General features: G+C 34.9%; 1 protein-coding gene across 3 annotated transcripts in view; it reads left to right on the top strand.

The window, feature by feature from the left end:
• The window catches only part of LOC131573263 (calcium-dependent secretion activator 2-like), a 283,517-nt gene that overhangs the window by 202,164 nt on the left and 57,777 nt on the right, over positions 1-23,576 (top strand). For all 3 annotated transcript variants that reach the window (XM_058827047.1, XM_058827048.1, XM_058827046.1), the window contains 4 exons: positions 2,009-2,110; positions 6,188-6,251; positions 8,310-8,433; positions 22,162-22,265. In XM_058827047.1, the coding sequence (XP_058683030.1) occupies positions 2,009-2,110; positions 6,188-6,251; positions 8,310-8,433; positions 22,162-22,265 (394 nt within the window). The remainder of the gene's footprint in view (positions 1-2,008; positions 2,111-6,187; positions 6,252-8,309; positions 8,434-22,161; positions 22,266-23,576) is intronic.

Genomic DNA, 23,576 nt, shown 5'->3' with positions numbered 1-23,576 from the left:
AGTATTTATCTATTTTTATTATTTCAGCTTATCTCAGAAACAGATTCTTTTTTTCCATGGATTCTTTTCTAATCAATAGTAGGTATATCTTCCCTAAAGGAGAATCACCAGCATGATATGTCTCAGAACTGTGTTGCAAAAATGCATTTTTATATTCTTGTTGCAATAAAGTTTGCAACAAGAAGAAACAAAATTTTGATTTAGACTTCATGCTATTTTGTAAAAGCATATTTTCAAGAGATGAGTTTTTTCAGTGCTTTAGGTGATAGTTTTCCAACACCTTTTTGTGTACTCCTTCTTCTGGGACATCTGCTTCTATACAAACATATTTAGCAGCTCTGAAAATTTTAGCTGTTGTCAACAAGGTTCCTTAAGACAACAAACTCAGTGATGTGACAGGGCCCTGGTACGTAGTGATCCTAGCCTTAGTGCAGGATGACAGATATGACATCCTACTGGCTCACCTTTTTCACTTACTGTTATCTGGACCCCTAGGTCTTTCCTGACATATATATGACATGCCTCAGCGAGGCTTAATATGACAGAACTATTTACTTTATCGGTCCAGAGCGCAATCTCTCCTGACAATGAAATCAGACAGTGCACTTTACTTAAATTTGAGCTCATTCCATTTGTCAGAAGGCTGAGGTAAAGTATCCTGGCACCCATCAAAAGAGAGAAGATAAGTTTTTTTGCTCTTTCACATCAAATTTATACAGTGGTGTATTGATGTGCCTGACTAGTCCCATCCCCTCCATATCTGATTTTTTATTGTTGTCATCACAATAATTTAAGGAGATCAGGCATTCTTTCCACCTTGACTTGACAGGTCACAAATATAAGTGATTTAAACGGTAGGAGAATTGTTTATGTCATGACCAGGTAGCAATTTATCCCTCATAGATTTAAGTATAGTGCAGAAAGTTAAAGTAACAATTTAGGAAAAAGATGCTCGTAGAATGATTCTTGGAACATTCAGAATGTTCCAAGAAAGAATATTGTCTTTCTTAATGTTATTTTACTAAAATTTTCTCAGTTCTAGAAACACTGAGATAGTTTTGGAGGCTCTGGAGAAGATACAGGGCAGATCCAAACATAATGTGAGGTTCAGAAACTCAGGTGAGAAGCAGTAGCTGATTTGTTACCTTTGGAGCTGGAAGTTAAGAAAGTAACAGGAACATTTCAGAGACTTCTTTTTCAAGTATGCTGTATGTGGGGAAGTTGTGACTGCATGGCAAAAATAATATTTGGAAACTGTGTATCTAATTTTTTTTTTACTTTTGTCATCATTTCAATATAAATACATTAGTAACACCTTTAGGCTAAGACTCTAGACCAAAAGTACATTTAACATACTAAATATAAACTTATTTTGAATTATTGTGACTTAAATTTGATATTTAAAAAAATGCCAGTGCTTTTTTATTTTTTTTAAGACTTTTTATTTGCATCTTTAAAGCTGCACCTATATGGAAGTCTTGATTACATGATGCTATTTGTCAATACAGGATGGAGAATCAAACTCTATCCTCACCATGCAGGATTCCTAGGTGTTGCCTGCAGTGGCTTTTCTCACTGTAGTTTCCCTCCCACCTTTATAATCACTTTTGGCTATATTGTGCCTCAAGGCAGAAAATTCAAGAAGATGAAATTTAGCAAGATTTGTGTAGGCCTCTCTAGTGTGACAATAGTACTGATTTTCTTGAGGAAAGATACTGTCTTTTGAAAGGATTTGGGAGAATTATATGCTAACTTGTGTTCATATTGAGATGATGTAGAAACTTAGGACTTGAATTCAAAAGTTCAGCTCAAAAGTTAATTTCTTTGTCTGGTTGCAGCCTGGTTTTTAACTATATTCACAAGTAACTGTTTATCCTTTAAGGCAATGAGAAAGACAAAAGGGGAGTTAACACTCATGTTAAGTGAAAACTTTAGAAATAAACATCATTGTCCAAAGACAAATCAGCATGAAGTGATATCAATGATTATTAAATATCTGACATTACAGGCCAGATGGAATTGGAACAGTATCTGTGGAAGAGAAAGAACGGTTTGAGGAAATTAAGGACAGACTTTCCTCTCTTTTAGAAAACCAAATAAGCCATTTCAGGTGAGTGTATAATTTATTCAATTAATGTTACATTTTTTCTGGAAAAAAAATTGTGGTGTTTAATTTTGGTCTTGAATGAATGGACTGAAAAAAAAAATGGTCTGCTTGCAAAGGAATAGCTTAAATATGGAATAAATTATTTAAACAAGTGGTTGTACTTGAAATTTATTTGTGTCATATTTGAGTTGATAGATACGATAGAAAAGATTATGCAAGATCATAGGCCTTGATTGTGTTGATTTTTTTAAAGTTCAAGCATTGTATAATTCTAACCAAGAAAATTTTCTGAATGAAAGGAACTGTGCCATAACTATTTCTGGATTACTGCAGATCAGTAAAATCATATGAGTAGAGAACATCTTTGATAGATGGCAGCTAAAACTTTTCTTGATATCTAATGTTCATGATACGTTTATCTTTTTTAAGTTGAGGGTCATCATGCTCAGTAAAGAGTTTGTCATATTAAGGGCTGTCAATACCAGCAGAAGATGTTTAGGGAAGGAGTGCGAGAAACAGAGAAAACATGGGATTCCCTACTATTCTGTAGCAATTGATGGCTTATGAAACTTAGTGTAAAAATTGCAGGTAGACCACCAAACCTGTTACTTTGTCACACTAAACCAACCTATCTGCCACTATTCTGCCAATCTAATAGTTTTAGACTGTATTTATAGAATTTTTTGCCTCTGTCTCGCATCATAACAGCCAGTTCCAAATAGTTCTTTGTGAAACAGAACTTTTGTTTGGCAGGGTTGACAATGAGTTTGTCGAATGCCTCTCTGGTTTGATGAGGTAAATATCTAGTATTCAGTGGCACCACAGGAGATTGGGGATTTTTTTGAGCATAGAGGACATAGCAGCCTTCACTTGGGACTTCATATCCGTATTAAACTAGAGAGCTAGGGTTCTCCTTTGAGTATTCCTTTCAGGGAAAGACAAGAGTCTTTCCTTTCCTCCTTCCTCCCTTCTACGGGAATAAAGAGCTCTTGCAAGAGAAATGATACAGAGTGCTGCCTGCCTTCAGGCCTTTACATGCATGAGGCTAATTGAAAAATGTATAATAAAGTCCAAATGATCTTTTGAGTTGGAGCACATAAAAATCCCCATCATGTCTGCTAACCCTCACATTAGAGTTGTGTTGATGAGCTTGGGCCGCAGCAGTGACCACAGAATCCTTCTGCCTCAGTCTTGGTGGTTTCGAGCAAATTTAAAGAGATTAGAAATTCCTCCTTGAGAGCAATTAAATGTGTCATTCAAAGATGAATGACTTCATCCTTCAGAGGACTCTAAGGTTTGCCTTAAAATCCTGTTTCATCAATGCAGACAAACTGTGGTCTGCCAGATGAGGAGTAATTACTATTTCTTACTGTGAACAAATATTAGAAATAAAATTTAAAAATAGGTGGAATGTCTGGATTTAAACAGGGGTAATGGCATAATACTGGAAGAAAGAAAAAAGATGATGCCTTAGAATGTGAATTTATAAAGCATATCAAGTCACAATGTAGGACATCCTGAAAAAGGATTGGAAGTAATATTTTAAATAAAGGCTTGACTCAAGATGTGTGTAAGGATCACCACTGTTGATTAACAAAGAATAACCTTGGCTGTCAGATTGCTTTCTTAGGAAAACATGGTATTAAAACAACTCTGTATTTCAGTCCTTCAAAATCATTATGATTACTGTGAAATGCAGAATATTTGGAAAACTACATTCAACAGTAAGGATTTATGCAGAGTATACACTGAATTTCTCTGCTTTGGGCTTACTGTTCTTAAATTCCCTGTATTCCTTGTCATCAGGTACTCCCACCAGCTCCTAGGCTGGTTTCTTGCTTCTGCTGTCCTTTTTATTGTCAGTTCGGGCATCCATGCTGTTTATTTGTTATATTTCCTAGAATATTTCAGAGACTTTCATGCCCTCCATATTCAGACAAGTTTTATCATTTTTAAAGGCCAGATTCTCTATGGTAACCTCTTTATCTTCCTCATGGAATCACAGAGAGGGCGTTTGATTGTTTGTTGCCACTTTGGTTTCTTAATAGTGTCATGCATTTGGCTCCTACTTGTTTGAATTTTGCCTCAGGCTGCTTGTAGGTTTCTTCCTTTTTTTATTTTTTTATTACATCTTTAAAGTTTTTGCTTTTGTTTTTCAAGTTCTTAATTTTTTTCATAGATCCTGTTCTTGAAATTGTATATACATATACTAAATGTACATGTACTGAATTCCTTTTGGCCTGTTCTCTTTTGCTACATTATTAAATTGTATTGTCTTATGATTATTACTACAGAGCACCTCTTCTGCTCTGCACCTCTCAAACTATGTCCTCTTCACATTTGAGACTGAATCCAGAGTAAAGTCTTCTTTTGTGGGTCTTAAATTAGCTCTTCAAGGAAGCAATTCAAACCTGTGTCCCAAAATATTGTCATTATACCTTGTCCTAATGAGATATCAGTAAAGTGTATATGCCTAGAGTTGAAATCTTGAATTTGAAGCTCCTCTAATCTTGCTTAACATTTTGTAATCACACTGATCATTCTAACTAGGGGATCGGTGGTACAGACTTTCAACGATCATCAGCACTTTTTTTTTCCTCTGCAGAGTGTTGATACTTTTCCGAGCTTTGCCCTCTCTCCATTGCTTGGTGTTGTGTGCACTGGTCAGCTGTCATGGACAGTTTAACTGAAGAGTGCACGTCTCTTCCTGCCTGTTCAGAGCAGCTCTGAACATTTGCTGTGTCCACCTCAGTGACTAGGTCACACCCATCTGAAAAAGACGCTTTCCCTTGCCTGCCAACTGACCCACAGCTTCCAGTTTTAATACTCCCCCATAGCCTTTTTAATTTTCATTTTCACTGCTATCAGCCTGGTTCCATTATGATTAAGATGCAGTCAGCCTGTCCTGTGCTAGTGGCTGTCATCTAAAGTAGTTCTTAAGGTACTTACACCTTTCCTCCCTGTCACCTTGTCTACCCACTGAGACTTCAGATCTCTGCCAGCCTCTCAGGCAGCAAATGTGGAAGAGACAATATTTCTGAGAAAGCTATCATGAAGGTCTTGGACTTTAACCTCTTGTCTGGCTGTGTGAATTTTATCTCTCGAGTCTTTACAGAGATAAAAGCAAATACTGGAATTCTCGCTGCAAGAAATCCTGTTTTGACCTCATTTATAAAGCTTTATTTTGGCTGAGCAAAATGTAGATCTAAAATTCACTGGTCTGAATCCTTTTATCATTAGGAAAGATTTGACTAGTGGAAAACATTAGAATAGGAGGCTACCATTCTCGGTGAGTAATAATAAGAAAAAAATAATCTCAGCAAAGTAAAAAATCCTTTTTCCAATTGGGGATATCCCAGTAAGATTTTATAGACAGGATTAAGAGAGGTTACAGTTGCCTGAGCGTTGTATTCTCATTAGCCTGCGATACTGCATCATTCAGCAGACAAAATTGAAAAATAAAGCTATGAATGCAATCACTTTTTAATTTACATAATTTTAGGAGTGGGTATGGTTTAAGTGTAGGTGGTAAAATTCAAGAAAAATGCTTTTCCAATGATAGAAAAAATATGGAATATCTACCAGCATTTCTATCTCTAGAAATTAAAATACATGACTTTTTTTCCTTGTCTTTATCCAATTTTAGAATGAAATACAATATACAGAATGCTGCTTCACAGGTCCAGTTACAGTCATGGTTACAATGACTAGAGGTACAATAGTACCTCTTTCCAGGAAGATGACAATTAGACTCATCACAAACCTTTAAATATCCTTCATAGTTGATAATGTGGAAGTGATGCTTTCTTTGTTTTATGGTTTTTTTCTGCACTTAGGCCTAAAATGCTGGGCTGATACTGCTGTGATATGTATGTACTCCATAGTAGACTACTGAAGAGGCTTTCTGCTTTTATTAGTACTTTGGATATGGGAGTCTTCTGCTAACATAATTTCATGCAAGTTGTATGCAGATACAACTTAAATTCATAAAGCAGCTTTTATAATTCTGATAATTTTATGTTCCGCTTATTTTTTTCTTTCTCCTTTTTTTTCTTTTTTTTTTTCTTTTTAATTTTTAAGATACTGTTTCCCTTTTGGACGTCCTGAAGGAGCTTTAAAAGCCACACTTTCATTACTTGAAAGGGTAAGTTTGAGAACATACTTTTAAGTTCTGCATGACTACTGATTATTTTCCTTTTGCATTGATCAGACTCATGTCTTCTCAGGTATTTTACTGCTGGTTCTAACTGCTCACTGGAATGATGGTTGTTTTTGTTTTTCTCTCATTGTCTTCCACAGAAGGCAAACAGCTGTTTTCTGTAGGGCTTATTTACCAGACTTTCACTTCAAGCCACTGAATTGCAGTCACTCTGCTCCTTTTTTATTTAACACTTACGCAGCATTACCTCTAAAGCAGTACAAGTCCACTCTACAGCCCCCCTTTCCTGCTGCTTATGCCTTCTATGATGCTAATATACTCATATGTAATATTAAAAAACTTCTCTAATATTCAAATAATATTCTATAAATGCATAATCTTAGTCAATTTAAGAAACAAAAGCTATACACAGCAAATCTGACATGGGTAGCTATAAATATAAACTCCTGCCCTGCAAATCCTCTTGTATTGACAGGAAAGGAGAATACCTCATAATGATAAAGGCATCTCAGAAATCTCTGTGGAAAAAGGATTTTAAATTCCACCAGAGATTCCAAAATAATTCTATCAGCAGGAGTCTGATGAAGGTATGAATTCAAAAAAAGTTTAGGTCCCAGGCTCTGTTGCTTTGCCAAAATCTGAGAGTTTTGGTCCTGGCAAATATTAGTTATTCAGCAGTGCAGAACACTTAATGGATAGAGATTGTCTCTTAGAAAACCTCTGCCATGTTCAGAAAACACATAGGGAGTCTAGGCATATATGTTTTATTTCACTTACCATCTCAGTGATTGTAGTGCTCTGTAGGCTCCCTTGTGCTTTTTGAAACATCCATTTCCTCTCCCCATTCCTGCCGTCACAAATGGCAGTGGTGCTCTAACTGGTGCTCGAGCAGCACCACTGTCAGTCTGGACTGGGAATAAATGTGCTTTCCTACATTTGTGGATTCAGAATGGGTTAGAATCATTCTATTTTACCTCTCTTTGAAAAATGTGAAAAAATATCAGACCAAGGACAAAAGGTTTTGAATACTGTAAATTCACTTGTTGATAACCCAGAAGCTATTAATTTGAAAAAGCAAGTAAACACAGAGAAGTCATTTTGTGTGCAGGTATTCTTGAAGTCTGCTTCTCAGCAATGTCTTCCTTATTAATATCTTCTCTGTTGCTGAACCTGTTTCTTTTCTACCAAGTCCTTCCCCAGACTGTAACTCTTGGTCCCTCCTTTTAACAGTAACTTTTAGATCTATAGGTGTCCAGGGATCCACTTGAGAAGCATTTTTTAAGGTTGTGAGTTATATGAAATTTTATTATTTACTTAAAAATGTAATAAAAACATACTGAGTTTTGTTTATACTTACCTGTTGAAAGTTAATGGAGTGTAGAATTAAAGTAAAAATGCATGTGAATTATCAATGTTTTTTTGGGGTTTTTTTTCTAATATAGTAACCCAGAGTTCGTTCATAGAAAGCGGTATGGATTCTTGGTTTAACTCATTTGCAATAGGTGAGGTACTCACATGTTTTGAAAACATCCATATGGACTGTTCTTCTACTTGTCCATAATAAAGTATTCTCCTGGAAGTTCAATGTTTTCCCTGCCCACTATATAGATGACATTTTATTCACAGCAAGGACATGTTGAATTTGAATAACTTCACCCTGTTGAAGAGTTCATGGTTCTGCAGTGGTGGAAGCTTTTCCACAGGTGAGAACCAAGCCAATTTCCACAATCACATCTTTAGTGGTAACCATGGTCCAGCTCATCCATGGAATGCTCTTGTTCCCCTGGTCTCAATGTCACCCAAAGACTAACTGGCATGCTGCAAGTTGCCCAACAGGAGGGATAAATACTGTACAGGCAATCAAATCAGGGCTGGACAGAAACCTTCAAAGACAAAGATCCAGCCCAGCAGATTAAATAGTTCCTTTTTGACTTCTGCCTTTAACCGTTATCAGATCTGTCATAACTTTAAGATACTTCTATCCTTTTCCTCTGGGGTTTGGGTAATAACTGTAATGAAGTGGTATAATTGTCTCTGACACAGGTTTTAATGAAAGATATTGCCACTCCCATACCAGCAGAAGAGGTGAAGAAAGTGGTTAGAAAATGTCTGGAGAAGGCTGCCTTGATCAATTACACTCGACTTACAGAATATGCCAAAATAGAAGGTTAGTACAGCAATCAAGTGCCGAAGTGGCTGTAAAAGCCAACAATGCCTATTAACTGCATATTCCGTGAGCAGCCTTTTCCCTTTCCAGAACAAACCCCTTCCACAGCAAGGGGAAATGTCTCATTAAAATCTCAGCTGGTGAACTGTGGAGCTGTTTCCTATTCATTGCTTTAATATGCCTCCTGGGACCCTGTTTGAATGAAAGACTAGGACTTCCTAATTTAAGTTGCCCTTTGTTCTTACTTTTGAATTCTTCATAAATTTAAGAGGTTGTTTATGGGTTATTTTTTATTTCTCTAGCTATTTCTAGTGATTAAACTATTGACAGGAAATTCTTAACAGCAGTATCGTTGCCTTGAAATTTGAAAACTGTATAGATTCTTTTCTGAACTATTTATTAGGCAGACAAATAGATGCTATTTATTTTTGCAGCTGTGTTATCAGTTGTATAATAATCTGATTATTAAAACCTTAATTACATCCTGATTGAATGAATTAAGGGGACAAAATATTAGGTTTGAAGGTAATCAGTAGTTTTTCTGAAAGTTTGGTATATTCTACAAAGTATATTGTCAAATGAACTGAAATTTTGCTAAAAAAAATGGCCAGGATGCACAATATCATTTATTATTTGTAAACATTATGTAGAACAAAAAGGAAGTCATAATAGTCAAATCCCTTGTCAAGACAGACTTTTACTCTCCATAAAGAACAAAAAAGCTAGAGATACTCCTGTCTAGATGTATTCAAGAACAGAAAGCTGTATGCACTGGATTTTTGGAGCTAATCTTAGGAAAATATTGAAGGATTAATTCTGTTTTTAAAAACTACAGATTTATTCACGTTATTTTTTTTAATAGCATGTATTTCTAGCAATACACCAGAAGAAACAGAGCCAGCTAAGGAGCAAATTGAAGAAGCCTCATATATTTAGCAATATTATAAAGCCAACTTTTTTCCCATTTTTATCTCTGCTCGAATTCTCAGAAAAACATGAGTTAACTGATCTCACAAGTGATTAACAAAAGATCCATCTCATCACTATAGCAACCTGTATTATATCATGGAAGTAACAACATGAAACCATCCTAGTAACCAGTTTATCATAATTAATTATGATATCGTGTTGTGTTAAAGAAAAAAAGGATGAATATTAAATCTATTCTGGAAAATGAAAAGAAAAAAAAAGTGTTTTCCTTAGTTTTCATATTTCTGTATTCATAAAGGGAAATGTTAATGTTCAATTTTTAAGTCACATATCAAACCTGTTGAAAAAATTAATATAAAAATAGAAACATTTTTATAATATTACAAAAGTTTGCAAAAGATACCTGAACACACTGACAAAAAAATAGATTGGAAAGTTTTTTGCCACGATGTAAATGCAACTTTTCCCAAGATTGTTTACTGTATCCTAAAGAATTGTGAGACTTCCCCTGAAGTAGCAAAGTTTGCACTTTAGGATATTCACACTGTTAACACTGAGTAAGCTGGAAAAGCACATGAAACTGACTCCCATATTTCAACTTGCAGTTATCCTTTTTCTATTTATTGCCTTTTGGTTGGAACACAGCTAGATTTATTTGAGTAGTTTCACACTCACATAGTTGTAAACTGAAAGCACAGTACATCATTGCATATATAAAGACAATTAGGTGAAGTACTTTTCTGAGAATAAAGTACTGTTGAAAGTGAAGGACTGCAGCATTGTAACATCAGAAAATTCCATGTACTGGATTTCAGTAGCAATGAGACCTGTATTGGTATCTTTTGATACTGTGGTCATTACAAGCATCCTACTTTTGTACCAATATAAATGTAATATTTTTCAGCAATAGGTTTCATTCTGCTTCTTTAGGTTTATAGCAGCATTATTGTATCTGTGCTTGGACATTCTTCTCTTGAAAGTAATTTATGTTAGTGTTTGCATTAAATGCTTACTCCTCAAATTGGGTACAGAAAGCATAGAGTCTGTATCTTTATATTACTGATGTCCTCAAATGTGACTAGTATATATTTAGGAGATTTTTGTCCTTTTTCTATTTTTTTTAGTGAACAACATCCTATTAGTCAGTCAAAATGTAAATATTAGAAGATAATTTCAGCTATAGACCAATAACAAATACCTAAAAAGTAGAGATACAAAGAAGATTCTAGTACAAATAATATTCTCATATTCTTAGTTTCTTATATTCATTTAATGTCATATATGTTTCTGAATTCCCAGGCACAATATGGATGCAAGTTCAGTGCCTGAACTTGAAATAAAGCCTATTTATATAGGGCTAGTAAATGCAAATGTATTACTCAGAAACGTGCACCATTTCTCCCTCACATGAAAAAACCCTTGACTTGTGTGATGTACTCAAGATTTTAAGAAGCTGTTAACTCCTTATGTGGTATTTATTCTTCTCTGGTTGCATGAGAATTTTCATGTATTCTGTATGTATTCTATATATATATATATTTTGTAACGATGTTTTTCTTTTCCTATTTTTTTTTTATTTAGCAACAGTGGAAAAGGACTCAGGTGATTACTATTTGTGTGCATGTCTGCATGTATTACAGATGTGTTTTGTGACTGTTATTTTTTCCTTGATTTGAACAATATGAAGATATTGATCAGAACACTTGTGAATATTAAAATTAATTTTGGTGTAGTTTAGCCCATGTTTTTACACTGATACTTAATTATGATGTACCTGTTTATTAGCAGTTTAGGTAATTTTCTGTTTTGGAATATGATTGAGGTGTATTTTCTGTTAAAGGGGTATGAGGTAGAAAAGTTTAATTTTATTAAATTCAAAAACAGTTTGTGTATTGAGAGAAATATAATTTCATAGTCCTCTGCAAAAATTGTATCTGTTTTGTAACAGGATTGCTCAATTTATTAATGAAGGTCTTGCTAGGAAAAATAATTTTGTAAAGCTGGTTTTGCATTTCTCTGATATGGCTTTGTTTAGAGATATGTTTCTTTTTCTAGTTATACCTGTGGGTTACGAGGATGATGGTTCTTTGTGTTCCTGATTTCATGAAGATACTATGGTCTATATTCTCCAATAGTACAGGGAGGGGGTTTTGAGTTCTTATATCCCAATATTTAAAGATCATCATGCAACGAGCACAGCTGAATTATTCTTTGCAGCTGAGTAGAACTGGCTGCACAGAAGTATGAGGGACTGTGCACATCTGTGCTGTGAAACAGAGCTGTGCACTGCTTTGTCTTACCTGACATAGACACCCAAAGGAAGATGGATTGTGGTGCTTTGTGTGGTTTCACAAACAATATCAACCACAGTTATGGGAAGGGGCGTTGAGCTGGTAGTAGTCTTTCAATGAACTACTTTTCCATCTGGAAAGACAGACTGGTGTGATGACTACAAAGCTGCATGAATGTAGTTCAAAGAAGAGATCCTTGTCAATGAGGGGCTTGAAAATTACTAGCAAATTATTAAAACTACTTTCTTTAGCAACTGTGTCCATAACTGAAGTGTCAGAAAATTCCACTGATTTCCGAGATTTACGCTGGTTTTTGCCTAAAAGTTTTAAATGCCCTGTAAATAGGAGATCTGTTTGGAATTTATAAATAAGGGAATAGGCAATGTGCTGGTGGAATGGATATTCATGCCACAATTTGTTAGGATGAGTTGATGGGAGCTCACATGGCTCAGATGATCTGCTGACCCCTCTGATCAACAGGGAGAGGTTCCTTAGGCAGGGCACTCCAATTGCTCTGGAGGTCCTTCAGCAATTTCTCTGTGAAAGGCCAATCTCACAGCATCAAATACAAAACACCCTAAAGACAGTTTCCCTTCTAGCTAAGATACCTAAAGCTAGATAGCACAAATATTCTGTTTAATATTTTTATGCATCTAGGTATTAAAGAAAATGTCTCTTGAAATTAGAAATTCAGAAACAATTAATTGAAAATTATTAGTGAATTTTTAGAGATTTTTTTCCTTTTACCTCTACACTCTAAAACTTCACATGTGCACTTTTATACAATGCATACACTTCTATGCAATGTGTATCACCTCAAGTGCAAATCTTCCTTGTGCCAGGAACTTGCTAATCTTCGGTTTTCTCAATCTCTTTATGTGGGAAACCCAAAACCATTAAGCATGGATGACAGTTACAGGCACAGAAATAAATGAATAAATAAATAAATAAAATTACTGTACCTGGTTTTAGTCATTTTACATTAGGTTTCTCCATGATTTGAAAGAAACCATTGCCCTTCTTAAGACAGGATAGCAAAGTTGTCCCTTAAGTGACCTGGCAAATAACTAGATTAAAGAATGGATGAGAGGAAAGCCTATCACCTACAGTGAGTAAGTGGAAATTCACTGTGTGAGTTAGCTGAAGATAGAGGTTTATAGGCTATGTTTATAATTTAGTTGCTTAATTAAATACCAATTCTAACTAAAAATGCAATTGAAAATTAATCAGAAACTCAGAAAAAAAATAATTTTATTGAAAGGAACAGATAGAATGGGTCCACTGGAATTTTGTGTAGCATTGAACACATTTCTCTGATGCAAAAGACAAAGCCATTGAGACATATCCCAATACAATGACATTTTAGGGCCAAATCCTACTCCTGTTTTTTTCTCTTGCTGGATTCCTACAGATAACATAATGAACTTGATGTACAATATGCTTAGCTCAAATACCATATATTTTATTTTTGTGGAAAATAAGAAAACCTATTTCTAGACAACTGTTCTTTACCCTTTTACTTGTGCACTATATACTGGTAATGAATCTTGAATTTCAGGAGTGTCCCTGTCAGGTAATACAGAGGTGAATATGCAGATTCTTTTTGTTGTGAGAACCCTTTCTCAGCAGTGTGGTTGCCAGGTTCCCTGATCTATTCCCCAAGTGCTCTCATTTTCACAGTCTCAGTTGAACAAGACTCTGAATGTTTTCCCAAAGACAGTGGTTACTTTCTTAATGGCAAACATGGTGGTATAAGCAGCATTTCCATCAACAGTATTTATTTACAGTCAGGATGACATTTTATTGAGCCTCCCCCATCATTGATATGAATATAGAATAGATTTTTTTAACAAAAATTACTTTTGCCATGGCAATTACACAAGGTTCAGCATGTCATTCCTTATTACATGTGCAGCTGAATTTCTTATGGAGTAGCTAATCTGTTCAATTACCATTATGAGGAGAGGAGCAGGAAACCTACTGCTGTAATTTTGAGCTATATCTAAGAACTGTCATATAATGCCCTGGTAGTTTGCAGCAAGGGTTTATAATTTGTCAAGGATATGAATCACAGCATCAGTACATGAAAATCTCTTTCTAAGTATGACCCATTTTCACTTCAGCATATGCTGTCTTTGAGACGGCACTACCTGAAAGTACTTTCTAAATCGTTTTATGTATGGCATGTATTCCTGTCTTATTCAGTATTTAACTTACATTAGCTCTTCCTATAGATAATGTTGAACATAAACGGACCTGCCAGATTGTGAGGCCAGAGACAAGCAGTATTCTTCATATGCATTTTGCATACTTCCTATGAAGGGCCTATAGAAATTTGCATGCTTCTGTTTTCTGTCCCTCAAAAAAGATGGCCTTCCTTACACAGACTTTTTTTTTTTCACTTATACACATCCATACACGCAGAGTAATAAAATGCATTCTTTATTCCTTCTCAGAAATTAATGTTTTTCCCTATTAAATTTATTAGAAATCTGAATGGCAGAGGAATAATTAGTTCTGCTATTGCTGCTGCTATTGCCTGAGAAAAGACAGGAACTTATACACAACTACATTTTTCAGCACAGGGGCATTACCTTGCTGTGCAGATATAAAAGGGGATTTAAGTGGTAAATGTCTGGAAAGCAATCAGGGAAGTATCTGTCATTCTCTATGGATATTAATTTCTGAGGCAATAGACAGATTGTAAAGATTTGAATTATTAGTCAGTTGTCTTTTAGCTCACTAGTTTTAAAAGGCTGTAGTAACTCAGTATACTGGGCTTCTTCTTCCAAACAGTTTATATAAAAGGAATAAGAACAATTCTTTTAAAATTGGAGCAAATAGTTACTCTGGGGTGTACAATTGCTCAAAGACAAATCAGTTGTCATGCCAAAATTTGCTTCTATCAGAAGGACTGCCAAAGGCTGAATAAATGTTAACTCCATACAAGAGAAGGTCAGGAGACACTCAGAAGTTTACTGGGTTTTAAGACACAGATCATTAACATACTCATTACACACAAGTTTCTAAAGGAAGGGTAGTATGTAAATGCCCTCAAGGCTCAGAAGGATCTGTCTGGCTTAAAAAGAAGAACACTACAAACATTATTGAAGCTGAGAAGGCAAGTGGAGAGAGTCATTGTACGTGGAGAGGACTTGATTAAAGCTCTCCATGCATGTTCATTTCACTGAACAAACGAAAGTGGGTTGCACAGCAGCATAGCACCTTCTTGGTCTCTGTTGTGCAACTAAATGGAAATGAGGACTTGGGCAAACATCCCTGGTTTCAGTTTTGGACCAGAGGTTCTCTAAAAGAATCCCCAGATTGTTAGGTATGCATCCTGATGCTCCTTTGTAAAAATGCCTACATCTTTTAACACTAGGGCTGAGTCAGTTTTTGTCACTGTGCTTCCCCTTTTCAGTCCCCTGACTCACCCATGGGAAGGTAATTTCAAGTCCTATTTGCTATGCAGGTGTATCACCTTCCAGTAAAATTAGTTCCCAAACATAAGCATGCCAACCTTGTCCTGTATCCCAAATGAGGGAGGGGTAGTTTCATCCTTCATTAGCATTTTGTCATCTCCAGTTCCTCCATGCTTTATGATGCATTTTTAGACAAGAGTTTATTTAGTACTCATGCAACCTAGGCTTTCATCAACTTGTCTCAGAGTAGCTGCCTGCTCTTCATTTTTATAATTTCAGGAGTATTTCTAAAATTAAAGTTTGAATTCCACCTTCTTGAACATTGGTGACAAGAACTGTGCAAAGCCATCCCCATGAGATGTCTTGCACAGTACTCACATGTGGATGCTAGCTTTGGAGCAGGCTGTAGGCCCATAGCCTGCCAGCCCTGCCTGAGAAGCTAGCCTGGGAAATTCATGGGAGGATTCAAAACAATCCTCAAAGACACAAAACAGCCTGCAGGTGCTGTTTTTCTGATTCCTGTGTTTTCCTTGCAGAAAAGGAGAAGGAGAAGGTCAGGGGGTGGTGAACCCCACTGACCAATGATGGTAATGTAGCACTTTACTAACCAATAAGAGTTTCCTTTCTGTACTCTTCACGAACTAGTCTATATAACATGGCTGTAGCAATAAACTAGAGATTCTCTCCTGTTCTGACTCCCTTGAGAGTCCGTGTCGTTCTTTCTGCCGTTCCCAATTAGAACGACACTCACAGTACTGTTAGAACAGGAACATTTTATCTAATATAGTCAAGGAACGTGGGTTCTGATGTCTGTATCATGGTTGTGTCACACAGCTCTTCTGTGAAAAGTTAATTCAACCCAGTCCTACAGTTTTGATCATTTTGACATACTCCCAGATTATAGGAAATGTTTATTGCTGTTCTTGTATCAAAATGTATTTTCCCATCTTCAAATAATTTAATATGTATTTCTTTAACTTTTGAAGGTATTTTAATATGTTTCTCCCATCCAGTTCTTGTTACTGCATCTGTCTGTTTCCTATGCTTTACACATTGTCATATGCTCCTAATATTTATTCTAAAATCCCTGGTGAAAATATTAAGGAAACTAAGATGAATCTTCAAGGAATCTCTGAAGAATCATTTTTATGCACCTTCTCATCACTGCTTATTCCCTTTGACTTGAGGCATCTTCTTTATACCCCACACTGTTTCTTTTTTAATCCTCATTTTCTTCAGCTCAACTGGTAGTTTTCCCATGAGGCAAAGCATCAAATGCTTTATTAAAGTTAGAGTAGATGAGATCTACTGAATTTCTTTTATATAAAAATATCCTATTTAGGAAATTACAAGTCCAACTTACCTTTGCAAATCTCTGTTACATTTTTTTTCTACTTTCTGTTTGGTTTATGTCCTCAATTAGTAATTTCTTCAAATTTCATTTCAGTTAATAATTTTCAACATCTCTTTTCCCTTCCCCTTGCCTGCCAGCATTAGATTTCTTGTTGTCATTTTTCAGTAAGGCTCTGAAATTTAGAGTCATAAAATATTCTGTTTTTTTAAAAATACTTTTTACTAAGTCTGTATTTTCAAATGCCAGTTTTCCCTCCATATGATAGTGAGTTATTCGTCAATTCAGTTCTCTTTATTCATGAAACCTTGCAGTTTGGCATGTTTATTATCTCTGAGTTTTATTCTACAGTATCAGGAAGTGCTGAGAATATTAGTTCTTTCCCCCTTTGAAGTGAAATTAGAAGTGAAGAAAGAAAGGAAAATACCAACTGCTTGTATCTGTGTTGCCAAAATCAGAATACAAAAAAAAATCGTATATTAAGTGCTTTGATGATCAGCTGGAAAAAAAAAGAGATTTTTTTTTTTCTGCTTTTACCTTTTTGATTTTATTTCTGTATTTCAATGAACCAAGATTCCCTTTTTTGAAAAAAAAGAAACAACACAAAGAACCTGTGATTGCCCCATTAAGGTAATTCCATTGAATACTATGATAAATTTTAAAAACTGGAAAATATTGTAGCTTGACAGAATAAAATGGTAGGTCATGGAGTAGTAGATGTAAACTCTAACTTTTTACAGATCTCATAGTCTTTCTGTACCTAGCTAATAATAGTAATTAATTCTATTTTTTCCCCTAGAATTTAAAATGCTATTGAAATCGTAGAAAGCAATTATGGAAAGACTGGTTTCAGCTTCATAATTAAAGCTAAATTCCACTATTTGTATAAGGCTATTTTTTTTTTTTTAACATACAAATATAGACTGTCCTTCCAGATCTACCTCCTTACTTTTTCATGCAGAATTAATTCTGTGAGAAATTGCACAAAAATTTAGCACAGTCAAATCTAAGTTATCTGTGGCTAGATTATGCCAGTTTGGGGTTAACTCTTCAGAGTCAGTTTGGGTTTAGTAACATATCAGCTTCAAGTAATCTTGCAGGTTTCACATGTTAAAAAGACCAAATGAATGGGTCCTTCTGGAGCAGAGTTGTCTCCATAAAGCTCAAATTTTGATGTGTCTGTATTATCAATATATCTTGTGTCCTGCTTTTCTGTAAGCCCACTGAGGCTGGGAACTTGGGAGCTTCTCAGCATACTTACCTTTTTTCCAATACCTCTGCCTGGAGACAGGTTGGCTTTGCTGAGGCTCTGGTTCTGGACATGCTTGTTTGAAGAAAAGGGAGAAGGATGAAATACATATCAAGGAAAGCAAGGGATAAAAAATAAGGGATATATACTGTGTCACTGAGGGGGAGACTGGCAGGCCAGAGACAGGAGTCTCCTAGTTGCATTGTATTCATAACCAGGAAAAAAATACTTTTTTAATCAGCAGATTCCTGTGCTCAGGAAATGTCAATGAGAAATTAATCACACATGTTTAACAGCTTACATGCTGGGGAGAAAATGAGACAGGTGAATTGTGCATTTCAAGGATAAACTCTCTTGTGGAAAGCAAGCTTAAGGTAGGTTTTAGACCCACTGTTGTTAGGTTTTAGACATCCTGATAGTCTCAAAAAGGAGGACTGGGGAGAAGTCCCCTGACCTGTGTGATGCAGGAGGTGAGACTGGATGATCTGACAGCCCCCTGTGGCCTGAGGCTCAGTTGGTTCATGAAGCAGTCACTTTTTCATTTCAGTAGCGGTTCACTCAGTTAACTTAGCTCATTTAACAATGTTTTCTCGGTACCTATGTGACTCACTGGTAATGCATACTTGAGAAAGCATCCATTATTTGCAAAGCCTGGTTTGCTTTTTCATTTTGGCAGGATGTGAAGCTGGAAACAGATGATTGATGGCTTTTTCTGTTTATTTTCTAAAAGATGTCAAGCAGCATATTTACTGACTCGACTCCTGCTGCAACTTGTTAGTTTGAACAGTGTAAACACATCTTAACAACCTTCAGTAATTGTGGGAAGAAAGACATCAGGAGTATAATGAAAACTGACAGCACAGATTTCCATTCCTGTAATTCCTTTATGCTTACAAAGACAAGCACAGTATTTGGCTCAGGTGTTTTGGAGTTTCTGAAATTTCCAAATAAGAATTTATTGCTACTCATACTTCGTATACACTACTTGCTTGGTTTTTTTAAAAAAAGAAAAGTTAATATTTCATTCTTTATTTCTCAAATTACTTCATAGTCCCTTGTTAATGGTGGATATCCATAAGACACATTCCCAAGAATTTGACAGGTCTTTAGTTAAAGAGAAAAATGGCTAGCTGGTGTGGTAACTTACACATGGAAAATGAAGGTTTAGATGAAGTTTAAGTGAAAAGTAGGGAAGTCTATATCAGGCAAAAGAAATTACATGTACTGATTTATTCTGTGAATAAGTAGACTAAATAAATAAATAAATAAATGAATAAACAGATTTGTCCAAGTATATAGACTGAGTGTAATTCTCTGCCACCTTTTCTTATGAACAAATCTTCTAGGAAAATAATGTTTTTTAAAATATTGCAAATAGCTAGAAACATTAAGGGCAATCTGTATATTTTAGCTGGTCAAATAGTTTCAATGTAAACTAGTAAACAGCATGATGAGTTTTATGAAAACATTAAATTGGGGTTGATTCAGTCTAATATAGCCCACATTTTTAGTCATTCCTGCCATGAAACGTCAATTGGAAATGTGCCATACTCAAAGGTGTATTTACAGTTTTCATACTCTTTTTCCTCCTAAACATGCTAATTCTATGGAAAAAAACTGTTCCTGATCATTAGTCCCACAATGACTGAAAACTTTAAAATGTCTAGGTTAAATCACTTATCATGACTCATTTATTCTTCTGCTGGCATCATCCCTGGTCAAAGGCTGGTCCTCTCCTCCCCAAGTGTTTCCACTTTGGGAACGCTGTTTTCCCCCTTCACCTGTGTGTGAATATTTCTGATCCTCTTTTTCATCATTCATTTTATTAGGCTTATGATGTCTTTCAGACAAACACAACAAAAACAAACTCCTTTCTTTTCCATTTCTGATCAAAATCCATCATTTCAGCCCAGATGACCAGAACTGCATTTCCTTAATGTCTTGTTCAATGTAATTGGTACTTGCCCAAGACTGTATTTCTCTTTCATTGTGATCTTACCACAGTGGTGAAGCAGGATAATCTCACAGTTAGGTGGTAAATCTTTTTTCTTCTGCTCTCCCTAGTGATAACAATATCTGTTCAATAGCCATTTTTAGGCCATCTTGAGCTAATTGCAAGTGTGGAATAAGTGAATTTATTCTGGTGCAAAAATGCAACATGAGATTCAACATAATTATTAGAATTGCTTTCTTAATAATTTAGAGGAGTCCTTCTAGGATATAATTTTTGAGTATTTTACATCTCATTTAGTTTCATTAGGAATGAATGCAATTATTTTGTTTACTTGGTTAGTGGTGAGGTAATGAAGATCAGGCTAAGTTTGTAACAAAATTAGATGTTTATGCTCAAATCAGATGTTCCAGTCATGCTCTGTATTAATGTCACTGGTTTATCCTAAGACTCATTAACATCAGTGACACTGCTAGTGATGTATATTATCTGTATCAATTGTACTTGCTATGTGTTCAGGGACAGGAGGACACTGACCACTAGAAGAAAGAGCAATTGCAGTCCAGGAGAAGTGTAGAAACCACTGGTTTCAAATAGTAGTCTTTATAACATAAAACCTTAATAATAGTCATTTGGCCAATCCTTTCTAATCTCTTTTTATTCAATAGATATTCAATATATTGTAATATATTAATATATGAATATATGAATATATCGTTTTATTCATATAATAATTATATATATATTAATATAAACATTTTACAGTATAAAAATTGTAAATGCAATACAGTACAGTATTGATAATAGTGATCTTGGCATTATGAATGGAGTTTTGTGCCTGGTGTGTGCTTTGTGCTTGACCCATGTTCCTACACTAACTCTTTCTTGAGCTAAATACTGGTTTTAGAAAAAAAACTATTTCAACGTAACTGGTTATGTGTTCTCTTTAAATAAAATTTAAGGAATTCTTTGTAGTTGTTTCAATAACTAATTTTCCTGCTTGGTTTTTGCATGAAAACAATGGGGAGTTTTAGTCACTTTGAAGTAGATGCTTGCTGGAGATTCTAATCCAGTGTTTCTTCAAAAATTGCATCAAATCTGTATCATCACTGATTACAGAGGATGCATTAGTGTGTTAGTGCTGGAGAACTGGACAAGGTCACCTGCCTTTAAAATCTCTGGAATGTTGTTTTGACTTGCTAGAAAAGTTGTGTTAAATATATTTCTTGAATGCAGATTGATATTCTTACTAACATCAAGGAGATTATGTGAATTGTCTAATTAATCTGCTAATGTTCTATGTAATGATGAATGCAAAGTGGGAAGGAAATGCCAATAGAATTTTCTGCATATGAAGATGTGTATTCACATGATTGGCTAGCCATGTGATCCATAAGCATGCACAAAAAGTGAGAAAATAGAATTCCTGAAACCCTCATTGACCTTACCAGCTTTATAAATTCTCTGCAAACCTGGTTAATGTGACCATACTGATTATATTGTACATCACTTCCATCATCCCATGATTTACGCTTAACAACAAGAGTTTTGTTAGGTAAACAAGCTCTAATAGCTAATGCTCAAGTTATCCCTAATGATACAAATTACGTAGCTGGACAAGTTACTTTTACTGATTAAAATATCTTTGTAAAAAAATTCTGTTGGACTCTTCCCTTATCTCCTGTGATTCTTTCTGAAATCTAGTGCTATGGTTTTTGTAATTGCAAACTAATTGGGTTTTAATTTCTCTGTGTTTTAGTTATATATGATTTACCTTTGTTGTTTCCTTTCTTTTTGAAGTCTTCTGGGTAGAATGAGTGAGCTTCATGTCATTTGTAACTTTTGCATTTGTGCTTCTTTTAGGTGGAATTTTTAGTAGGCTTGTGTTAATTCTAAGATCCTTATTTCATAATGCTACTTTTTGCTATGGTACTGAAAAGAATGCAAATTCACCTTTACTGATGGACAGCAGGTAGAAAATTAGTTATTTGAATAAACAGTTACTAGAAACGAGTTGTGTGAATTATTGTGGTTTTCATTTTTCTTATTTTTGAATATGCCTAAAATGGAATGTCTTTTTTTGATGAAACATTTGGAATTTTTCATTGCTGCAAAAGGTATGAGTTTTGCTGATGACAGTAGTGAGTCATCTGGAGGGAAGACATTATACTGACAATAACAAAAAAGGTCTCCACTCTCTGCTGTCTTTGTATATATGGCCACGAAGAGCAAAAGAACTTCCTTATTGCAAAAATTTATCATCTAATACAGTGATGCACCTGTTATTTCTCACATATTAAATCAAATGATGTTTGCAGTGACCACTGATGCTCTTGTGAATTATTTTCTCTTTTTAGTGATCTGGACATTCAGCTCTGTTTATGTGTATTAAATTATTATCCTTAACACTTGAAATCTCTTTTATTTTAGAAATTTGTCAGTTTGCACCATTCCCATTAGTTTCTGGCATCATTTTCTCTTACTGTAAAACATATTTTTAACTAAATTTTGGTTTACATTTTGTATTCATACAGAGACCATGAATCAAGCAACACCTGCAAGAAAACTGGAAGAGGTTCTTCACCTTGCGGAACTCTGTATTGAGGTATTGCAGCAAAACGAAGAGCATCATTCCGAGGTGAGACTGTAATTGCATTTTCTGTAGAGAATGGTTTGTTCCTGGATTTTCTCTCCCCTGATGCGAAGCAAGTCTGTCAAGAAATATTTTAGTTTTACTTTCTGACATATGTTTAAGGCAGTTCACATTTACAGAGTAATAGCAGACTTGAAGCTTATGTAAAGTGAAGTGAAATAAAACTCTAGTTCAATTCACTTGAATGAGCTGTAGGTTTAGAGATGAAAATTAAAGAGCATAAAAAAGAGAAAGCATCTTTGTGCTGGAGGTGATGAAATGGTATGGAAAACATTCATAGCCTTATACAGTTTTTCCTTCCAACTTTTCACCCGATGTTCGGAATAGAAGGAAAATATAACTGAATGCTGGTTTTCATCATCCTGTACAGATCTAGAGTATAGACCGAAAAATAATAATAGTTATAATAATCTCATTCCCATTGTTCTTCTGTTGATTGGAAAAGTATGCTTTTAAACTTGTGCTTTTGAAATGGCATTGTAAGGTAGAAGAAATGAAATAAAACAATTTTATGTTTCTTACTTTCACATCTTTTGCTTCATGATACAGAAACCATGATAACTAGAATTCTAGCACCTCTTATCTCAAGGAATTACAAAACTTAACTTGGCCAGATACACTTGTATATACTATTGAAATTTAATTAGTAAATACAGTTTTCTAAGGTTCAGGAAATTGCTTTTAAAATGTTCACAAAAAACTCAATAAATATTTTTTTTTGGAAAATATGCAAAGGGATAAACATTATTTAGTATATATAGTTATAAAATATGATCATTCAAAACATCTGGTTTTATATCACACTATGGAATCTGGTTTTTAGCTTACATCTGTCATGTGTGAACTTGTTATAGATGTTTTATCTTATACTGAAGAAACAGCTGTTTTGATGATTTGAAATTAATTCCCTGGAGATCCTGTTCTACACTGCTGTTGCCACTGTGTTACAGTGTAATGATTACTTAATAAAATGTATACATTGTGGTCTTTGTCTTTTGAGGATCTGCATGATGGTAGGAAAATTGGACTTCTGTGTGAAAAGAACACAGAAATAAAACCCATATCAAATCACATATATTTGATTAAGCATGTCTTTTCAAAGATTGCTTTCTATACCACCTATTTGCAGTCAGAGATGTGGTGTTTTTCAGAAGAGTAAATATATTGCATGTGCCTTCAGAAAAATTTATTCATCAAAAGTTCTCAGTCTAATCAAAGATACCTTGAAAAGAATGAAGATAATGCTAAGGTTGTTTCCTCCTTCATTCATGTAATGTATGTTCAATTTCACTGAAA

This window comes from Poecile atricapillus, chromosome Z, assembly GCF_030490865.1.
Source record: "Poecile atricapillus isolate bPoeAtr1 chromosome Z, bPoeAtr1.hap1, whole genome shotgun sequence".
NCBI classification, from domain to species: Eukaryota; Metazoa; Chordata; class Aves; order Passeriformes; family Paridae; genus Poecile; species Poecile atricapillus.
The sequence above is the reverse complement of the archived record's forward strand: the minus strand, read 5'-3'. Positions and strand labels throughout refer to the sequence as shown.